Source organism: Bombus impatiens, unplaced genomic scaffold, assembly GCF_000188095.3.
Source record: "Bombus impatiens unplaced genomic scaffold, BIMP_2.2 scf_0151, whole genome shotgun sequence".
In the NCBI taxonomy this organism is placed as follows: domain Eukaryota; kingdom Metazoa; phylum Arthropoda; class Insecta; order Hymenoptera; family Apidae; genus Bombus; species Bombus impatiens.
In genome coordinates this window covers 2,414,757-2,436,328 of record NT_176570.1, presented here as the reverse complement: position 1 = coordinate 2,436,328, position 21,572 = coordinate 2,414,757, and the positions used below count along the sequence as shown (strand labels likewise).

At 35.7% G+C, this 21,572-nt stretch overlaps 1 protein-coding gene and 1 long non-coding RNA gene across 3 annotated transcripts in view; both read left to right on the top strand.

Annotated features, from left to right (window-relative positions):
* The first annotated feature begins 2,179 nt into the window (after positions 1-2,179).
* The window catches only part of LOC100747282 (PWWP domain-containing protein 2A-like), a 41,498-nt gene continuing 22,105 nt past the window's right edge, over positions 2,180-21,572 (top strand). Inside the window, exon 1 of one of the 2 annotated variants that reach the window (XM_012382299.3) lies at positions 2,180-2,593. In XM_012382299.3, the coding sequence (XP_012237722.1) occupies positions 2,439-2,593 (155 nt within the window). In that variant the 5' untranslated portion in view covers positions 2,180-2,438. The remainder of the gene's footprint in view (positions 2,594-21,572) is intronic. The other variant, XM_003487329.4, reaches the window with a different exon arrangement.
* Positions 2,600-3,651, top strand: LOC112212342. Its single transcript, XR_002946156.2, has 2 exons — positions 2,600-3,255; positions 3,368-3,651. It is a non-coding gene; the product is annotated as an uncharacterized LOC112212342 (long non-coding RNA).

Below are 21,572 nucleotides of genomic sequence, written 5' to 3'. Positions count from 1 at the left end.
TCGTTTTGTTCTTGTTGTGTCGGATTGCAAGATTCTTTTGTTAAAGTTACGAGATGGACAGACCAGAGAAAGTTTAAACAACGCTCAGTACGGAGGTTAGCGAACAAAATCAAGTTCACGGCCGCTCCTGTCGAATTCCTGAAATGTTCTTGACGTGATTTTCTTTACCGACGAGCGGAAGCGAGTGTTAGCTTGTCGTTTCTCTTTCTATCTTTTTCTTTTTTCCTTTGCCTTTCTCGTTTTGCCTCCCTTTGTTATGTACGTGCCAGCCCGTTTTTGTCGTTTTTTGCTGTTTTGGCCACGTCGTAGTGGCCAATGCACGAAAACTTAGAGCACTAGGCCGACTAAGCTGTACACTTCCGTACTCGTGAAAAGTAGAGCTCGACCTCGTTTGTTACGCGTCACCATATTGTAGCTAAAACTGTCACGAATTATTGTTTCGTAATATTCGCGATATAATTTTGGCTTCTAGTTGTTTCTTTGTTTAAATTTTTGCTTGCCTTTCTCTGCTCTCTCCTCCTTGCCCTAGCTACTTCCGATATGAGCTCTGTGATTAATAGAATTAAGAAACGTAGTTAGCGAAAATGAATTCGAAAGTGAATTAAAGTTGTTTGCCGCATTTGTATCATTTACTTTATCTTCATCAATAAAATTATGACGAGAGAGTTCACAGATTAATGTCCCAGTTGATTTAAAGTCAACTTATTCATAGTACTTCTACAATTTTTTACTATTAAGCCACTATCACATATAAAATAAAAACTGTACTTTAATCTCAGTTTACTATCTTTTATAAAATATTTATAAAAGTCTCTTGATATATTTTTCACTAAAATTATGATCTAACTATGACTCAATTTCCTGTTTCATCAAGAGTTTATCTTCTTTTATCAAAACCGGGTGGAAGAAAATAAATGTTGTATCAAAAAAGTAACTAGAATCACTTCAGGGAGGTACTTTTTTGCTATCATCATTATCTTTTTTTGTGCCAATTTACTATTTACTAGTAAACTTTAATTTTTCTCTTAACTTTACCATGATATGTATATGGTAAATGTATGTATATATAATTTATTAAATATTAAGAAGGATTATGTGTCATAGCTTAAACTTAGCAACTTAACAACTTATAAGAACAAGATAAATGTTAGTTTAGAAGCGTAACGATTAAACTGGAATATAGCCATAAATTCTCATTGAAATATTTAAGAAATATATTCCTCAACTATCATTTCACTCATACGCTAGAATAATCACATTTATAAAATTTATTCCTATCAGTATGTATAATTAGCCCTCAAACATGGAATATGTTTCTATAGGGAGTAATGGTTCATTCTTTCAAGTTGTTCCCACCATGATATGCAGAAAGAATGCTTACGAAAAGTATGTGTGTATAGTGGTGTATCTATATCGGGCATACAATGTATAAAAGAAAATTCCATTCAGAACCAACTGGCTAAAATTTTGCTAGCTGGACAAGATAAATTACAAGAGGAAACGTATGTTCCATTAATAAATAAGAGATAAAGCTTCAAGAAAAGAGATTTTGGATCTTAAAACACACTATCCTCTGTATGGGGTTTGTTCATCACAGGAGAAGGGAACCGTGGATGCTTTTTACTGTCCTGAAGCAAAATAGTACAGGACCGTATGAAGATATATTAGCTACATCCTCGTTTCCCAAATTGATTTCCAACATTTTTAAAAACTATGTTACAATTACTATAAAAATATGGTCTCAGTTTTCATTTTTCAACAATTCATTTCAATCTTTTTTAAAAGATTACAAAATTGGAGAAAATTGAAAATTTTATTATAATTTTACATATTTCTATATTGATTATATTACAATGTTAATAAATTAGCAAATTTTCCAATACTTCGCCATCTTTATTTTTTATTCTTATTCAAATAAAAAGTAACAACATATATATGTATATATATCACATGGATTAACAGATTAATAAATATTTATCCAAGCATAATGGTATCGATATACTCCACTAAATTACTAAGAATAATCATTAATATCTTGGAATATTCAATAAAAAAATAAGTTTAAGGAATATTTCTAATTTGATGAAGAGTCGAGGGTTCATAGCATGACGTTACGATGTTGCGCCGGCTTGGTGGGGGTAGCGAGCGGCGCATGCGCAATGGGGAACGGGTGCCCAGCTGTGCACAAACGTGAAATGCGGCGCGGCTGGCGGTGGTGGCTGCTAGGAAAGCAAGCGAGCGAACAAGCGAGCAAGCGAGCAAGCAAGCAGGCCGAGACTGCCCTCCTGTCTCCCCCACCCCAAGCATGCCTCGCAGAGCCCATGGCCTCCGTATACACGGAGGAGAGTGAGGCAGCCCCAGCCGCTCCTCACGTCATCCGCTGAGAGAGAGACGACGGGTCTCGACACGGCGAGGAGCAATAATTCTAACGAGCCAAGATGGCGGCGGACACGGTGGCCCTGTCCGCGCTCACGCTCGCCAGGGGCGACAAGATCCTCGTGACCGTCGAGTCCGCGCTACCGGACATCATCGTCGTGTCCTTCGTTCACGGTGCCAAGTGCTTCCAGGGCGCCTTGCTCGACGCCACCAAGAGGTAAGCGTACCTGCTACGAGAGCTCTCATCGTACCTCCAGAGCTCTTCTTCCTTCCTTTCTCTATCTCTCTCTCTTTCTTTCTCTTTATTGCTTACTTTCCATTCTTTCTCTCTTCCTGTGCTTTCATCCTGTACGACGATTCGTTCATTTGAATCTCAGAATCAGCCCCTGTTCTAATCATTCACACCAACCGATATTGTATCGTGGTGCGAATTTGTTTTGACCGATCGTCGGTCGAAGGAAGCCACTAGCAAGCATGTCATGCTGCCGTTGTTGCTCTCAGCCAACGTCTCGTAGTCATCGCGATATTGTTTGTTATGTGTATATGTGTATATATATATATTATCATGTATATATATATATATACATATACATATATCGTGCTCTATTGTGAGACTATGTAACATCGTGTTTGTGTACTTATATGTGTGTTCTTACATGTGTGTGTATATCAGTGCGCGTGGTGAAAACGTATTCGATAAGGACGTATGTAGTGATCACGAAACGGTCCCGATTGACGAAATTAATATTGAAGCTACAATTAAAGGCCACCCGCATTTCTGACCGTCGGCGAGCGACGGACGGAGCATTGGAAACTTGCATGCTAACCGTCGCTGTTGCACGACAATCGCTCACTACGAAATTTATGTGCCACACAAACGTTGGTTTACCCCTTACCTTAAAATTTTGAATTGCACTTGTGGTGTGGATTACACGACCAGGTAGACTATACTTGTATCCAAGCTTAATGTTGACTCTAATTTTAATTCCAGACTATGAGACTGGTTTACTGAATGTAGATTTCATATGAGCAGCTGGTTAGGAACCACACTGATTCATTCCATAAATTGAAAAGTAGAGAAAAGTAATGATGAAATGGAATTTACAATTGTTTGTACCATTCTTTTACGATAATCAACTTCGAAAGTAAGTCATTTATTCTTGCAGTAGTTTTGGACACTAATCATGTACCTACATAAGATTGAGCGATTTGGAGAAAATGAAACTCTACAGCCACGTGTAAACGTGTAAAATATAAGATCAGGGGTTAACAATTCGTATCAGACAAATCTTATTACTGAGATCACAGTCTTTTCATTTTAAAGACTCAACTTTATCTAACAAGAATCAAATCAATGTTTAGTCTATCTTTCCATTTAATTTTGCGCGTTAGCGGTGAACTTGTTCCTCGGAATCATCGAACACGTTTTAAAGTGACTCAGACGCGATTTGCTTAGTGAAACGCTGCCACTTCTGGTCGGCCGATGGACTTCTCTGCACGAAAACACGATTACACAGCCACGGGGTTGAAAAAGTAAATTTTCATGATCTTGAAGATTTCTCGACCGTGAAACAGGGGGTAGTAGCCGTTGGTCGTTGCCGGTTACGTGCTCTGCATATCGTAAGTCTTCTTGCAAAGCGGCTTTCATTCCGCAAACGGAAGTAGTTTCACGATGACTCGTGTCTCGTGACGTGACTTACGCCCTCCGCAAAAAGTCGCCGTCGCGTCGCCGTCGCTGGGAAAAGTTTTACGATCACGATGGCATCATCGTTTTATTAAAATTTTATTTATTTTACTGAGATAAGTCGGATTTGTTTTATCTCATCTTTGTTTTCCTCACTGTGCTTCATCATCGATGAGATTACAATTAAATTGTGTATGGAAGTGTCATATTGCTTGTTCTATAGTACTAATGACATTGCTCAAACTAACTGTATTATGATACTCTGATATTTATATATTATTTTACGTGTAGACAGTGTAATACGATATTATTTTTTAACTCTTTACTGAAGCTTATTTTGTATAAGGAATTTGCTAGGTATAGGGATACAATATAATATCTACTATTTAAAAATGTTGTATTAGCTTTGATCTTCCACAGGGATTTGTGAAGAATTACAAGGCTTTGTTACATATGGGAAGTATAACACAATAGGGAGTGTTTTTTACACGTTACTAGTGAGTTAATTAACAAGAAGATAGTAATTGTTCTACTTGCAACAGTACGGTATACCGATAGATAAAGACAGAAACTGGTTTTGTAAAGTTTGTATTATGATTTTACATGTAGAATAGAAACGTTTGGGCTAAAGTTTTGTATGAGATTGCTTTACTATGTTTTACGGTCTTTCATCGTGAATTCTGAAGTTCTTACCCCGTTCAGGTGTCTTTGGTATTAAATAGATTGCAATCACAGTGCTCATGGCAATAGAAAGTTATTAAAGTGGGATAACACTAGGCATAGAGCAGTAATGTTGTAACGTAATGTTGTATTTAACCACAAAAAATCTGCAATTTAAATCTTGTGTTAGATTATCTTTACGGGTATAAAAAGAAATCGCGTATTTATAAATTCCTTATATCTTTATCAGCAATTCAGGGGATTATGATTAAACTGTTTGTGCTGTGTATGAGTGTAACAAGTGTTAAAAAGCTGTGTTAAATGAATCTTACAACTTTCACATGTTTAAATTTATGAATTACGGTACAGCAATAATGAGGTCACATGTGTCATTTCAATCGTCAATCTTCAACTTAATGAAATTCTGTTATTATATATCATTGTATTTTTTTATAAAGCTGCAGAAATAAATCAGTATGGTATTCGATAAAAAACTATATTTTACAAATTTCTACTAATCATTTAGATATCCAAAATACGAAAACAAAATTTAAATTTTGTATTTAATTATTTACGTATCAATAAAAATGCTTATAGCGCTAATTATCTTTAACATAACTTTCTTAAACACATTCCCCAAATGTAGAATACTGAAATAAATTTCATCTGTTGTCTCAAAGGGACAAGGAAACGTTGATTATAGTCGTTATATATATTGGTTATAGTCACTATATATTTTAACTTTGTCGTATGCTCGTTTGGTGTTGTACGCGTGTCACAGTAAACTGCTTTATTTCGTCCACGAGGTTGATATTATTATTGAAAAAGGCTATGAAATCGTGAGTCATACTCGACGAACGCTGCCTTGTCCATACAGTCATTGCTGATTTCACTCTATGGCGGTGAAAATTCAGCTTGACACGAAACCGATTTTAAACTGCTCGAAGGTGTCTTTCGTCCGTCCGTGTCGTACCCTATAATCGATACTAAATGTATCATTAATCATTAATTTGTTGTACAATGTCATTTATTTAATTCAATCAGCTCGAATTATATATAATTAATATTATAATTTAATAAAGAGCTATGTGAGAAATTGCATGTAACAATTTTCATGCTTAGAATAAAAAAGAACTTTCTCCCAAATCTTAATTATCTTGATAATAGCAATTTACGATCAAGTTTCCATTTCTTTTCATGAATTTATTGATCTTCAAGATAATAAGATGGTTGGCTGTGATTTTGAGATTGTCGCTACTAAATTACAGTGTATTCAATTCTCTCTTTTAGGATTAGAAAATTGCTGGAAAAGATGAGAATATCGGATTAAGAAAGAATAACAAGTATGCTGAGGTATAGAGAAAAAGGAACTTCTTTTTTTACCATTAATTATTTCAAAATGAATTAAACATGTTACCATCAAGAAATAAAATAATTTTTTATTTTCCTCGCACTTGCCTGCTTCGTTTATCATTTTCAACTCTTCGATTTTTAAAACATCGAAGTAAAAAATAAACAACACGCGAGCAGACGAACATCAGTACAATTTCCAATCGATCCGAAACACCAGTCTTTCCCCTTTTGAATTCGCCCAGCCTTGTTACACGTCCAGTGTTTCTTATTGGAATTTCGGCTCGGCTGTGTTGCGTCTTTTCAAAAAGCTCCTCTCGTGGTCGAGAAAATTTACATTTTTGCGGTGAAGTTGCGCGTGTGATCGATGATGACCGCGCATGTATAGCGTATACATTAGCCAGAGTACAGAGCATAATAAAAAGGAACCACGCTGTCCGCGTTCCGACGCTTTTTCCATTACGTAAGTGTATCATCGCGACGCTAATAACATGTTCCTGCCCCGGTCGATGGATCCTGTCACGAAATTCGAAATATCCCGTACGCGTCTGCCTGGGTATCAGGCTCATTTTTAACGGAACAAATTGTATTTAATAAAGCAGTGAGTTGCATCTTCGGTCGGTGACAGTGTGATCTCCGACATTTGAAAAGTTATGTTTTAGTATTACGTATTTTCTTACGAAAGATGTTCAATGTTGTTAACACGTTGTCCGCTACGGTAGTCATCGGTGAACCGCGTTTACTAAATTTTTTAGAATGATTAAACTAAAATGAATTTCATGGGCTAAAGAATGTTCAACGATGTGAACGACTGGGATAATATCGTCAGAGAAAAGCGAGCAAATACAATATAATATTTTGCAAAAATTAAAAAAGCATGGGAATATTCCTGCAATTATTTGGAAGAGCTGTTGTAATAAGGAGACAATTCCACTATCCAATGATTCGAGTAAACCAACAGAAACCAACTCAGTATCAATGAAAATCAAATCACTTTTTGCAACGTGGTATAAATTAATGATCAATTAATACTTATAGTAACAACATTTTGTATATTTGAATATGAAACATATATCTTTTTTCGCCTCCGATAAATATAATTTAAATTTGTCCTCTTTGCTGAAGCAATCTCTTCAATTTCTGTTTAAAATTATAGTTTGGATAAAATTAGTTTCAATGAAAGGAGCGAATGACAATATTGTTATGAAGTTTTCTGTATTCTTTGGAACTTTCATTACAAAACCACTATTATGGTTTAGTAATACTTTTGCAATTACTGGTTGAATTTGAGGAGTTGTTTTCTTTTTTCTTTGATGTAGATTGCAGTCGCAGTCGAGTTATCTCTTAACATTTCCTTCTACCTAACATTTCAAGAACAGAGAGTTAATAAGGGGGTGCATATAAAGACATTCAGAAATGGAAATTTCTTTCTAGGGAATGTTAGAATTATGTTGGAGATATGTATATTTTACAGAACATTTACTACCTTAGAGAAGTTCATTAGGAAAATGGCTTAGTGTAGAAGTACTAGTCAAGATTTAGCGTTTTCTTAACAAAAATACTAATTACCTCGAAATGTGTCTTCAAGTTGTATCATCGTCTAGAAAATTATTAAATAAAGCTTGAATCTACGAATAAACTATCAAAGAGAGTTGTATATAAAATCGTACAAAAATCTTGTGTACGATTGATTTATTTTGTTGACTTATTTTTTAACGGAGACCAGCTAAATTTAATTTAAAATATGCATTAAAGTCTACAAGTATTTGTATAATATTTTAAAGAGTACAATGCACAGCAAGCATAAAAGTATGATGTAAAGAAAGGAATATGAGCTTAGAAGTTTATAACAACCGAAGAAACATGCAGGTCTTATTCACGTACAAAGGCATCGAACAGAGTAACAAGAAAACTTTCCACGTTAAAGTATTCCCTGTTCATCGAGTTCCTGTCGTGAATATAAAAATCTACGGAATATCGATCGTGAATGAGGAAATCTTAAAAAATTATCTCCATTCCCTATTCGTTATAAATTACGATCAACTATTCCAATAATTATTCATAAATTCAATCGATCGATATTCGTTCGCAAAATCAGCGATTACTGACGAGAGAAGAAATAAATAAGCCATCAGAAGGAAACAAAAAAAAAAGAAAAAAACACGAAGAAAAAAGCAAAGAAACATGGAAAAAGATAAAAGTGAAGATCGTATCGAGACATTAAAGGCGAGATAAGCTTGTCTGGAAGGAAAAAAGCGGAGGAAAGAGAATAAATAAAGGAAGCTTGTATAACGCCAACCACTTGCCTTAAATCGAATGCCTTGGACCCGCACCTCTTTTTTTATTTTTATCTTTTCCAACGTTTCGCGTCCATTATCTTCGACGTGGACAAGCCTTTAATTAACGCGAAATATTTCGAGGAAATAGCATTGTCTGGGATTACAAAGGTACCTGGTGACGAGAACGTTGTGCAATGCAATTTTCTCCTCGTTCGATCGTGTTGCAATTTTGCATTAGTTTATGAAAATACGCTTCTGGCGTAGGTTACTATTTTCTGGAATGTGGCGGATGTTTCAGACGTTACGTCTTCCACGAGTTAGGACGAGGAGATTTTGAAAGATTCAAGGAGTTCAGGTAGATTTATCCTTCACCGGATGATGATGAAATGTGGTAGAACCTTCAGTATGTGAATTAATGGCCAGCAACGAACGTTTGGGTGGAGGAATTTTCGAATAGCGAAACCCTCTTTTTCTCTCATAGCGATTAGTCTATTTTTACAACATTTAGTTGGCGATTTTACGTTCCTTCTTCGATCGTTATCTGTTCCTTTAGTTTCCGATTTTAAAATCCGGTAGATTTGCCATTGTATCCTTATCTTCGGATCTTATCGTCTCGCGCTCATTATCTGTTATTCGATTGAAATAATAATTTATAACAATCTTTCGTGCGACGATAACAACTAATTGAAAAGTACACTGCGTTTACTATCTTCCGTTCCATCTTAAACGACGAACATCTTTCGTAATTGTATTTCTTTCGATATTCATGATGTAAGTTACGGTTTAAGCTGTTTCGTCATTAAAACACTCGTATCATTTTTTTTTCTTTCTAAATCATAACGAACTTGTTAAAAATTTGTTCGTTATGAAGCTCGTTCCTTTCTTTTATTCTTTTGCATCAATTTTCCTTTTTTTTTTTAAATTTCAGTATTCAGCTTTTAGTAGAACGAAATACGAGATAGCGCGACTAAAAACGTAACACGAGGACTTCATTCCTGCAAATTAAAATTACCTCATTTCGCGAAAACCCGAAAATTTTTCGCGCACTCGGAAACGGGAAAGGTGTTACAACCTGTTTGCCGTAACAGCGGCTGCAAGCACAAGAATTGCTTGCAATTTTCGCGAATTTCGTTGTTTTCAAACGTTTATACTTCGGCTTATTTTACGTAAAGTTTAACACTTGCTCTTACGTCTTGTCGTCTGTCGATAGTTATCATGCATGTTTTTGTACTTTTATACGTTTTTTGTAAGAAGATTAGAATTGTATAGATGATAATGATGTGGAAATTGGAGTAAAATTAATTATAAGTGTTTTTCTAACTCGATATTGTAACTTTACCACGATAGAACAGATTTATAGATTACATAGATGCGGTTATGTAAACTTCATTCGTTTAGAATGAATTAAACATTTACAATCACGTTTATTCTATATTTTTTATTACGAATGTATTAGGTTTTATCCCATTTATCTATTTTGAATGTTGAAACGACTATAATTATCTTTAACAGAGAATCATTGATGTAAATTTATAATATCCTGGATAATTTCCTGAATGATGCAACGTCAAATTATATCTAATTTGTTTCTCTTGCTTAATATTGTATTACTCTCGTATAAAATTAACGGTGGATTTTCAATATTCTACATAATTTTAAACCTTTTCTGAATCTATCGAACTTACAAATTTCCACATTACATCCTCTTGATACGAACAGAAACTTCAAAGTTGTGCAAAAATTGCAATGTAACAAAGTTCTCGATGGCTTGATCGATCGTCCTACTATAGAACTATAGAAGTAAAATCATCCACGATCCCATCTCGTCTCGTAGAATCATCCGTGTTACCGATGGTTGGAATAAAATCGTCGACGTTCACGAAACCGCGTCAGACTACGGCCATTAACATTTAACACCCGCATCGAATCGTCGCCAGATACGAGCCGGCCGTAAATTCGCCGCTTCGATCGATATGTGTCGCGCTGATGTGCTCGAGGGGAAGCTCCGAAATCATCTCCGTGGTTCCTCCGCTCGGTATTCCTCGATTTCGTTATTTCACCGCGAATAACGTGTCAGAATGATTGCGCGTAAATAAACGAAATGAATTGTCATATTGGAAAATTATTCGATTATTTGAAAATTAAGTAACTTAGTCTATGATCTGTTGCGTATCTCTGTCTCCGATCCAATATCAATGGACATTGAAACGAAACGTTATTTTCTATGAAATAAATTTGTTCGAATATTTGGTGTGCGTTAAATGAGTAGATCGCGGATTTTTATGCATTTCAGGTACACAGGTATAAAACGTGAATATATATATGTCGGAGATGGAAAGACAGCGGGATTTCCCGTTCGGAATGTTGGGAAAAACACCAATACACTAGTCCAGACTTTTACTATAGCCGCCCTTAAGTAATAAAAATAAGAAATAGTCCTAATGTTCCAATCTAACTTTATGATGATGGGTTTGGGTTCGAAGTGACATGGCAGGTCACCGAACGTAGCCACGGTCACGGGAGGGGCATGTACCTGACAGTGGTATGAAATGAATAATCATTTCATACCTAAATTTCATATAAAAGGCTCTCCTTAAAAACAAAGATTAACCCGAGAAGCGGGGACAGGAGTATATAAGGGCAGCCTCTTTTGGATTACGAGAGTTAGAGTTAGAGTGTTAGAGTCGTTGGACGAATTGCCGATTGAGTGATCCGAATCGAGTAGTACGTTGATACTTGTCCTCCCGTGGATCGTGGATTCGTTATCGAACCTGAATTCGTTGTCACCATCATCTCGACCATCCTATTACCATTACTCATAGCCTTTTGTAGTGTCCACATTCGTATTGATAAATATTGGCTACATTCGCGACGGTAAAGTAAGTAAAGGTTCATCGAACGCCCCAAAATGCCAACCTGACTTCGACATATATATATATGAAATATCGAAGGTAGAGTACTCGTTATAATATTTCATAGATGAAACAGATTTCTGCTTTAATAGTGTTTATAAAAATATTAATTCGTACAAAGGTGCGTAGCAGATTTTCAAGTAAGGCTTTTACAAGTAAAAATAAAAATGTTATCTCTGTGTATTATCACGGCCAGAGAACGAAAAAGGGAATTTTATTTCCCGATGGAGTCGCAAATGGCACCCTATTCCGCAGCTCAGTGACTTTACTTTCTACCACGTTCCAAGTAATAAATATATTTTCTTTTTCGTCGTGCTTTCACGCTGGATTTTTTCGTTTTCCTTCTTGTTTCCTGTTCGAGCGCTACTTATGGAGTATTTAAGAATGAAAATGAAGCCGGGTCATTAACATAATGTCGGTCTCGATGCATTAATGCGACGACGTTGGAGTTTCGTCTCTCTGTTTTTGTTTAGATGTTTCTTTTTGCGGACCTTTTTATTGGAAGTATCATGATACGTTGATTGCCTTCGTCGTTGAAACGTGGAATTCATGCGAAAAGCTAGATGATTTTAATTCTTGGTTGCTAGCCGCGAGTTTCCGTTGATGAGTTGTACGGTCGTTGGATAAAGGTCGAAGGATTTATAGATGGCAGGGGAAGATGATGATCTTCGAGAAATGACACAGTGGAAGAATGATTTATCTAAATTCTAAACGTGCAAACATTAATCATTCTTCGCGCGTTCTTTTCCTTTTACGGTCTCGGACGTAACCGAGGTTCTAATCGTGTGTGAGCATTTATTTATAGTTGATGTTAACTCAACCTGCTTAATGTTATACACGCAATCGATCTCTATAAATTGGATAAATTGTAATATGTTTAATAAATAAGAATGGCAATGAGAGTATCATTACTGTATTTACTGTAACATATTTAATATATCTAGCAACTGAAATTAAAGTTAATAATGGTTTTGTTACAAACGTGTATACGCGAGTAACGTAAATACACGCATTAATTTATATTAATTCAAGTAGAAAGAACGAAGTTTTTAGCGGAAAATTTAGATTCAAATTTAATGTGAAACATAGTACATTAGAAACGATTGTGGTATCAAATAATGAACAGGTCATAGTCGAAGCTTATAAATTTTCATGGTATTTCTGTTTCCGGAGTAAATACGCCCGCGATAATTTATGTCGTAACTGTTCGTTGCTATTAAAAATTTGAATATTGTTTACGAGTATCAAAGTTTGATGGACTTCTGTCTCGTTTCAATCGTTTTTAGAGATAAAGAAACATTAAAAATATTTTTTCGAATAAACGATATTACGTTGTTTCACCTTCTTTTTTTAAATAAGAAATTTTATTTCATTATTTTTATTGAGAATCAGAATGTCAGCATCGGATTAGGATTAGAAATCTTTCCTCGCCGATATTATCACAGCTGTCGAAGAAAATTTCATTCTCGTCTTTATTATAGTAATTTACGTTCGATTACACCTTAATTCTAATTAAGTTTAAATTATAGCTTAAAACATGAATGAGGAGCTTTCTGACAATTCTATTTACACGATTCTGATCACAGAAACAGGTCACCAGAGACTAATTGATGCAACAGAGAATTCCGACTACACCACGAGGCCGAATAGCAAGATCCTTGAACGTATAATTCGCCGAAAAAAGACACAAGAGCAACGGTGCTCTTAATTAGCCACGCTTTTGTACGGCTTTTATGCTAGTTCACAAAGTTGCTGTAACAGGGTTCGAACTTGCGAGGTGAAAGTGAAACGGGGCTTAATTACATTATAACGAGCCAAGTACACAGCACGGATTCTTTCACTTTGTCTTCGGCCTGTCGAGCTTAATGGAGCCTTTTCGTGCCTCCCAATCGTAATACATTCTTACCGACTCATCGATTTCGATAAAATTTCGCGATCGTTGCGCTTCTTCTAATCTTTTCACTGCCTATGCTTTCGGAATAGCAATGGTACGAAGCTTTGTTTTTTTTCTTTATCGCTCTTTATCTTCGAATTTAGCGAATGAAATTGTTCAATTTTTATCACTCAGTGCATATAGTAGTTGAGATTAGATTAAGTAATTCCAGCAATTTTGATTAGATCACTTCAGGGTATTTAGTATTATTTCGCGTTATACATTTTTTACGCGATAAACATTTTTGTTCATATATTCAGAAAATAACATTTCGCGATCATTTTGTATCTTTCTCTATTGATGTTTCGGAATAACGAGAACATTTCATTATCCTCGATCGTTGGCATCGAGGTTCGTGAATAAAGTTATTCGTCAAAATTCTCAAGTCTCAAGTAATATCATTAATTCGCAACGACATATGTTACCTAATATTAGAGTATTTAATGCTTTACATCACGTAACAACAGAATTAAACGAACGTGGATTATCGGGACTCGACGTTGCGATAACAAAATGAAGAAATGGAAAATCTATCGGTACTTTTATCGAATTGTCGTTGCGCAGTATTTTTGCCATAAAATCACCTCTCGATACGAGAGGTACTCTTCTATCAATCGAGCTACGATTTTATTTGTTATATGTCACAATTTTTAATGTTAAGCCTGAGAATTAATAAAGATTATAATAACATAATAACGATATATGCATATTTATAAAGCGTAGCAGTAATGTTTATTATAAATAATATAAAAAAGGAGTACACCGATCGCAGAATCTTTGTAACGATATATTTTTAGCGTAACCAGCGTTGGTAAGGCTGTAAAATCGCACATCGCGTTAATAATACCCTATTTTGTCGCTTATTCTATTCATTTGCATAATAATTACCTTGCCCCGTCGTGATCCCATAATAAATTCATAAATCAAGATAAACAACGAAATTACGAAACGTTTTCCTGATCATTATCTCTTTGGTAACATATCGAACCTAGTTGAGAAAGAAAGAAACATGAACGACCTAGAAAAAGGTGTGAATCGAGATGAAGTTATGCTACGGTTACTTTATAATGGATCTGACGCCACTAATTTATTCAACGACTCTTTTTATTCCTTAGGAATATCAGACTATAAAATTTTAGAACAACGTTCAAGGTATCAAGCAAAGATCATAACGAACCTGTTTCGTCGTAATTTCATTTGTTTATCATCAAATTGAAAACTTTTATCGTTGATTTAAAACTTAGTTGTTCTGCTGTTTGTGTTTTCTAAAATTTGACAGGGCTTGTGAATTTTCCCATCGATTATACGTAATTGAGAAAATGACGAAACTTTATTTTTATTGACAATGAACATCGGTATATCTTTGAATTTAATGTCCATTGAGGTGTAGGTGGTAACGTTACTCGCATATTCTAATACGTCTGAGAAAGTGGTTGCTTATGTTTCTTCTGGGAAAAAAATACTGCCTACGTATGTATTGGATCTACGTAATAGATATACGAAGTAGATCAAGCTTATTAAATGATGACTAGCCGTAAGTCTAAGAGTATTGAGTTCAGAGAATCGAATTGAATAGGGACGTTATAGAACTAGCAGTCGTGAGAAATGAACTTTGAGATTCACTTGAACTTGAGTAACGTGTACGGAATACGTGAAGCGAGTTTCAGCCTTTACGAACCATAAGTTACATATCCAAAGGAGCAAATGTTGGCACGATCCATTTTAGTTTCTCAACTCGTGTAGCGTCGAGTTTCATTCGAATATGAAAAACATACATACATATATAGAATGCACGAGGCGATTTAGAAAACCCTGTATAAGGTATGTAGGAAGCCGAGGAAATAAAAATCAGATTCGTACATTCTTTTTCGATTTCTTCGTTCGTAAAAGTTGTAAATTTACTCGAACCTGTGCAACTGTTTCCGCAACAATTTTAATTTATGTTTACTTGTAGATGGAGGAATTTTTCACTCGGTTCGTTAAAAAGTTCGACATATTATAATTGATCCGAAATTAGCGTATAATGAGATTAAACTAAGGTTATTTTATCTTTTTAATTGCTGTAATCACTTTTCCAAATGAGAACTGGTTTATTCTTATTTAAATGGGTCGCTCGCTTTTATCAGTAATGATGTAAATAACGATATAGCTGTTCTTTTTTAATGGAAGTAATTCCAAACTTTTGAGAACAGCACACTTTTATGCGTCTCGAAAACTATTTCATACAGCGAGAACTATTTTACACATTTCTAAGTGGAACAGTTTCTTTTTAAAATACGAACCACATGTGCCAAGCGAAATAGACTTCTCCAAGTAAATGTTTCGCAAGGAACAGTCGTTACATTGAAAAACATTATATTAATAATTGGAAACTTGTATTTTCTGAAATAAACGAAAATGTGCAAAAAATGATAATCAAATATCAGCTTCTTGCAATGTCGAACACCCAATATCAAACAGGATCGAAGTAAATTCACTTTCGTCGCAAGAAACTCTTGTTTTCTTTCACGAGATCGAAGCATAATGATTAATTTGCACGCAGAAGCGCAATTTCTCGCTGACCTTGATCACGTCTGCGTTTAACAAATGGGATGGATGAATTTGCATTGTTTCGTGCCATATCGTGGTTCGTGCGGATCGTAGCGCCCACCGTTTTGGTGCTTGATTGATGGCCGTCCTAATGACTCCTCTTGCAAATCGTCGTGGAAATCGTCCATCCTAGCGGCTCGCTGGGGAAAAGCAATATACAGTATTGTCACTGGCAGCCGGACGTAGCTTGTGTGCTGCACGGCTCTATCCTGTATATAACGGGTGTACAAACTAGATGTTTCCATAGAATTTCAAAGAATATCTGCCTTGTTTAGCACGTTTACCTGGTGAAAGGTGGAATATTGTTTAACCATGTTTGTATTTCCTGTGCCACTTGCTTAATTCTCCCGATCCTTAAACGCGAAGGATATGTTCTTATCGAAATATAGGAAAATTGAAGTGAAAACCATATTTTAACGTATTAAAACATAAAATTGAAAGAATATATTTTTCTTGACATTTAGTTAAAGTATAGTATTCATTTGAGATATAGAATTCGGAACAGTGCAATATTAATGGTATTGTAAAATATAATATAAATAGCTTTTACACTGTAGATCTGTTTTTATAAAATGCATAATCTTTTATAGAACGTTGTCCAAGCAAAGTTTCAATTATTCTACTCTTGCAGTTATCTCGCAGCGACTTTAAGTTCATATGAACGTTACTAGGGGGGTCTCAGCCTCGGATAACTCCAGGAGTCCCAGCATTTACACAAGTCACCCTAATCCCGTCTATTTTAACACGAGCAGCTTAACATGTCTCCTTAAAATACTTTCAATATGCACCGTTGAACGTCGTACGATCGAATTTTCTGAGATTCCTATGGAGATACATAGACTGAAAGGAATTTTCTTTTATTTGAAATCCTCATCGGGATCGAATAAATGGAGAAGGGTCGAAGTGGCTGGAAATAATTCCCTGATTGAAACGGTAGGAATGAAATTTAAACAAAGGACAAAATTGACCGTGATCGATCGCGCTGGTCCGAAGGCGGCGTTAAAAAGATCAGAGTTAGCTTTCTCGTGGTATTATATTTAAACAGCTCCGATTCAACGGTGGCCTGATTCAATTTGGATCCTATAAATACAATTTCTTTGTACACCATCGTTGTCTAAGTTACTCACGATGTTCTCGTTAATCTTCACCAAAAATAATTAAAAATTCTTCAGGAGATCCGATCTTCTCGCGTAGATTGTAAACACTCTACTCTCTTCTGGGTATAACAATCGTCTTTGTAGCAATCATCGCTGATCAGTTGAAAGATTGGTTCGACGCATAGATGGACGAATAAAAGCGAATGAGAAAGAAAATAGAAATTGTCAAAAAGATTGGAAGAATTCTACATAAAAAGGATTCTATCAGAAGGATCTAAAAGTTCCTGGACAATTTTGGGGTAAATTTTACGTGCAAAGGATTTCGTTTATATTTTAACTTATCTATCATAACTCGAATAATATATAATACGCTATATCTGTTTTCAACATCTATCTAATATTCATTTGCATTTCAATTTTATTCCTATTAGTTGGATATGTATGCACATTCGCGTTTTCACGAACATGTGTCATCTTAAACGACCATACATTACTGAATACGTATCGCAAAAAATATCCTACTGTGAATATTTTAGGCATGTTAATGGTGCATTCTCTACGCTCTAGTTATTGATTTCGTCGATTATCGATTCTCCTAAGAATGACTTGATCAAAATGTTGGATATTTGATACGTCGAGGGAAGTTGGGCCGTGAATTAACGAAATCATGAATTTTTATGACGTGCAAAACGGTTCGACCGCCTTTGCGGTTCCGTTGAAAGTTGTCAATGGACGATGTAGCAAATGGATGAAATAAATTTTGCGGCCGTGGCAACTGTACGGGCTAGAAACGTATGTGGCCAAGGCTCTGCTGGAACGTTTTAACGCCTAAGGCAGTCTACATACACAGTGTCTCGTGGAATATCGGGCCATTCTATAAATTCATACGAATTTTTAGCCATGACAAACGACATAAAAATATTCATTCTACCTTGATTTATGTGTAATATTCTATATTACGTCGAAAGTTCAAATACTACTCTGTCACAATATATCAGGTTTATATCTTAGTTTAAATCTTTTCACGCGACCAAAAACAGCGCCGTCTCATTTTCTCAAGTATAAAGTCGTTTTAACGCGAACGAACGTCGAGAGACAAAAATAAAGGACAGATCTTATATAGACCATCGTTATATATGCAATATCTTGTTTATGTAATATTCGGTTACGAAATAAAATTATGCTCGATTGTACACAGCGTGCGTCTGTACGACGTGCGAGGAAAGTTAGCTGATGCATGACTTTTGAAGTACACGGTATACACGGACGATAGTGGTATACGTACACGTAAGGTGTGAATAACGCAATAATGTGCGGTACGGAACGAGTTTAAAATGTTGCCACGGCGGAAAAAAGATATTCCCAACCGTGGGAAACAATTGGACTTTCCTGCGGTCCTTTTGTTACATATATTGAACTTGTAATTTGGAATATCGCGTCTTCGTCCCGAATATACCCTCGATATCGAGTGAAAAATAATATTACGAGCTGTTGCATCGAGTTTAATCGTTGATTATACAGTGCGCCCACGCTTTCATCGATATCTTCCGCTGAATTTTTATATTCATTGATTTCTTGCTTTTGTGTTTCTCGAAAGCAGGAAAATATATTTTAAACTTCGTAATTTTTACACGTTGATAAAAATACCGAAATTAAAATAAAACTGGGATGTACTATGAGAAATTGAAATAGAATATCGACGAAGGTATGGAAATAAAAAACATAGAATATCACTGGGCGAATTGAAAGAACAGCGTATGTATTATATTTCGTAATATACGTAACGTGATCACACGTAAGTCACATTTAAAAAAAGAGAATAAAAGTATATTTATCAGCTTTTTCTCCCGTGATCATATTACATAAATCTAAGATTTATTCTCGGTATTTCCCAACTGTGTCTCGTCCATCCTACGACCGAGTAACACAATTACAAGGCTCGTGCAAAAATTATTCATCCCTTTCGGGTCACAAGGACTTCATTATCATCGTGTACACAATCTGTATGTCGTTTAACATACAATACGTTCCTTTATATCTAGCGCCACGCACTCCAACCTCCTGTTATTAACACGTTTCCTTTCCTTCTCCCCCTTTCTCTACTGTGTTTTACTCTTTCCCCCCTTCCCTTTTGCATACGGGAATGGCTTATTACCTCGGCAATTCATGTTATTTCGTTGAACTTACATCGCGGACGACGATAAACTTTGAAGAAAACGTTCGGACGGGGTGTATCTTTATCGAGACGTTTTACTCTATTGTTAAAACTTTTCCTTCACCGGTAGAGAATGGTCGAGTCCCGTCCGTGGAAAAGTTTCTGCAACTTGGTATTACGGCTCGTGTTTTTTCCGCTCTCCAATAACTGTCGTGTGGCCACGTTCGCGAAGTTGGAAAAATGAGAAACTCCATTCGTGGCGAATGAGTCGTGATATTGATTAAACTTATCGTTGTTATACGTTTGAAAATTCTTCAAGCCAGGAGAAGACAAAGGAAGAGAGTGAAATAAAAAGTGAAACTCGACTGTGGAAGTTGCCCAATAAATTTATTTACCTTTAGTATTTGGCGAAATTCTTGATGATTTATTGACTACTTTATTGCTTATTAATAGGATGCAAATGTTTAGGCATTTGTGGGAAATGTGAAAGTCCAAAAATGCGTATGACACATATACGGAAATATATAAAATATCCAAAGTACAATACGCGTTATAATATTTTATGGTTAAAGATTCCTTTACGTAGCTTCTATTTCTTTACTTTTATTTACAACAATATGAATTTGCATGAAATATCCGCTTACTTATTATTATTGGGCAGGTCACTTATTATCGAACTTCAATTATTTAGTACTTAACGACATTTTTTAAGACTCACTCATTTATTTCTGTATCGTTAATTTAAATTTAAAATAATCCTAAATTACTTATTTAAGTCCCAAACGGTGTAAGACCATAAGCATGTAATATCGTGCGAAGATGACGAGGAAGAGGGAAGATCGTAACAATTGCATAATTTTTCATGAAAGGGCCTATTCGATAGGAGGACAAGCTCGTGTCGGAATTAAAAAAGGAGAAAATTAATCGAACGGCGCGAGTAACATCGTCCAAAGGTCTCTGAGAATGTTTACGGGAGCTTGAGCGGCCGGTGGGAATTCTTTTTTTAAAAATAAGACTGAACGTTTTCGGCTGAAATATGCGGATAACCGACGCGAATAATTGAACAAGGGGAAGAGGGGATAATCAGCTAATTTTAACGCTGAAAATTTCAAAGCGTTTACGAAAGACTGCCTCATCCATGTAAATCTTTTTTAAATGTCTCGAGTGTCGCGGATGAAAACATCCGAAGCATGGAAATCTTCGACTTTAATGTTTTGCGTAGAAAGAAGATAAAAATTATGTCAGTGTTCTTTTTTCATATTTACATTTTGGACTTTCGTGTTCTACAAATTCAAACGAATTTGAATGAAAAAGAAGAGAAATAGTATTTGCTCGTGCGAGTCTTTCTGAAATGTTTCGATGATTGCAAAAGTCTGAGATGTCATTGGAAAAGAAAAAATGACATCAGTGTCTCTTCTTTTTGAGATGAGAATTTGGACGAAAAAAGGAAAAAAGCAGCTCGGTTGAAGCGTTGCTTTTCAACTAATTCATCAAGTGATATCAAAATCAAAATATCACGAAAAACGGAGTCGTCATATATTTTTCTGTCCGATCTTCGCTTACTTTCGACTTTCGCTTAACAGAAAGCGTAAGGGAAAGAGTCGGTCGCGACGTCGTTTGCAGAATCGTTCTCTCCAAGTTCTGGAACAGTTGTTTTCTATATTTCCACCACGTCTGCTTGAAGCAATAGCAAAAGCAAGATGGCCAACCATTCTCGCTATACATGCGGAGCATAAGCGGCCGGTGTCCAGGGAGAGAACAAAGAGAGTATCGTCGATGTCTGTGAGAACGACACCAATTGCCAGGCAGAACGGCGAGCCGAGAGGTATTCCAGACGAAGTACAAAGTAGATGGCCACGTAAGCGTCGCTATGGATCGTTAAACTGAAATCTGTTAGAGCAACCCCGTGCGACGCGCTCGGTTCAACGAACCAGTTTTATTTCCTTCGAGTTTTCTCTCTCTCTCTCTCTTTTTCTCTTTTTCTCTACCTATCTATCTATGTATTTCGAAATTCACCTGTCTCGATGAAGTTTGAAATTTGGTAAAAAAATGTCGAAAGAAATGAAGTTCAATTCGTTTGGTTATTATTAGGTTTTTAGATCGTCGGAAACTTTTAATTCAGTTTAGGTTTCTTTGAATGTAACATTGCAAGAGACTCGCAGTTTCCTCGAGCTTGAAATCCACTTACTTGGATTCAATTTGCAACTTCGCGTGGAATATTAAAGAATTTTGAATTTAAACCCATTTGGGCGCGTTTTTAGATCTTCGTGAACCTTTAATTCGATTTAGTATCTTCCTCTCCAGCTGAAATCCATCCATCGTGATTAAATTTAGACCTTGGTATAATACGAATGGAATAACGATAATATCATATGTTGAAAAAATCTGCTTATCGATTCAGATTGATTTTTAAATGTTCGTGAATCTATGACAGTATTTAATTTCGTTCGAGTTATCTTTCCTGTTGGAAAATTATCTGACTTGATTAAATTCGAGCTTTGATATGAAAAACTGGAAGTATCTCGAATCTGCATCAA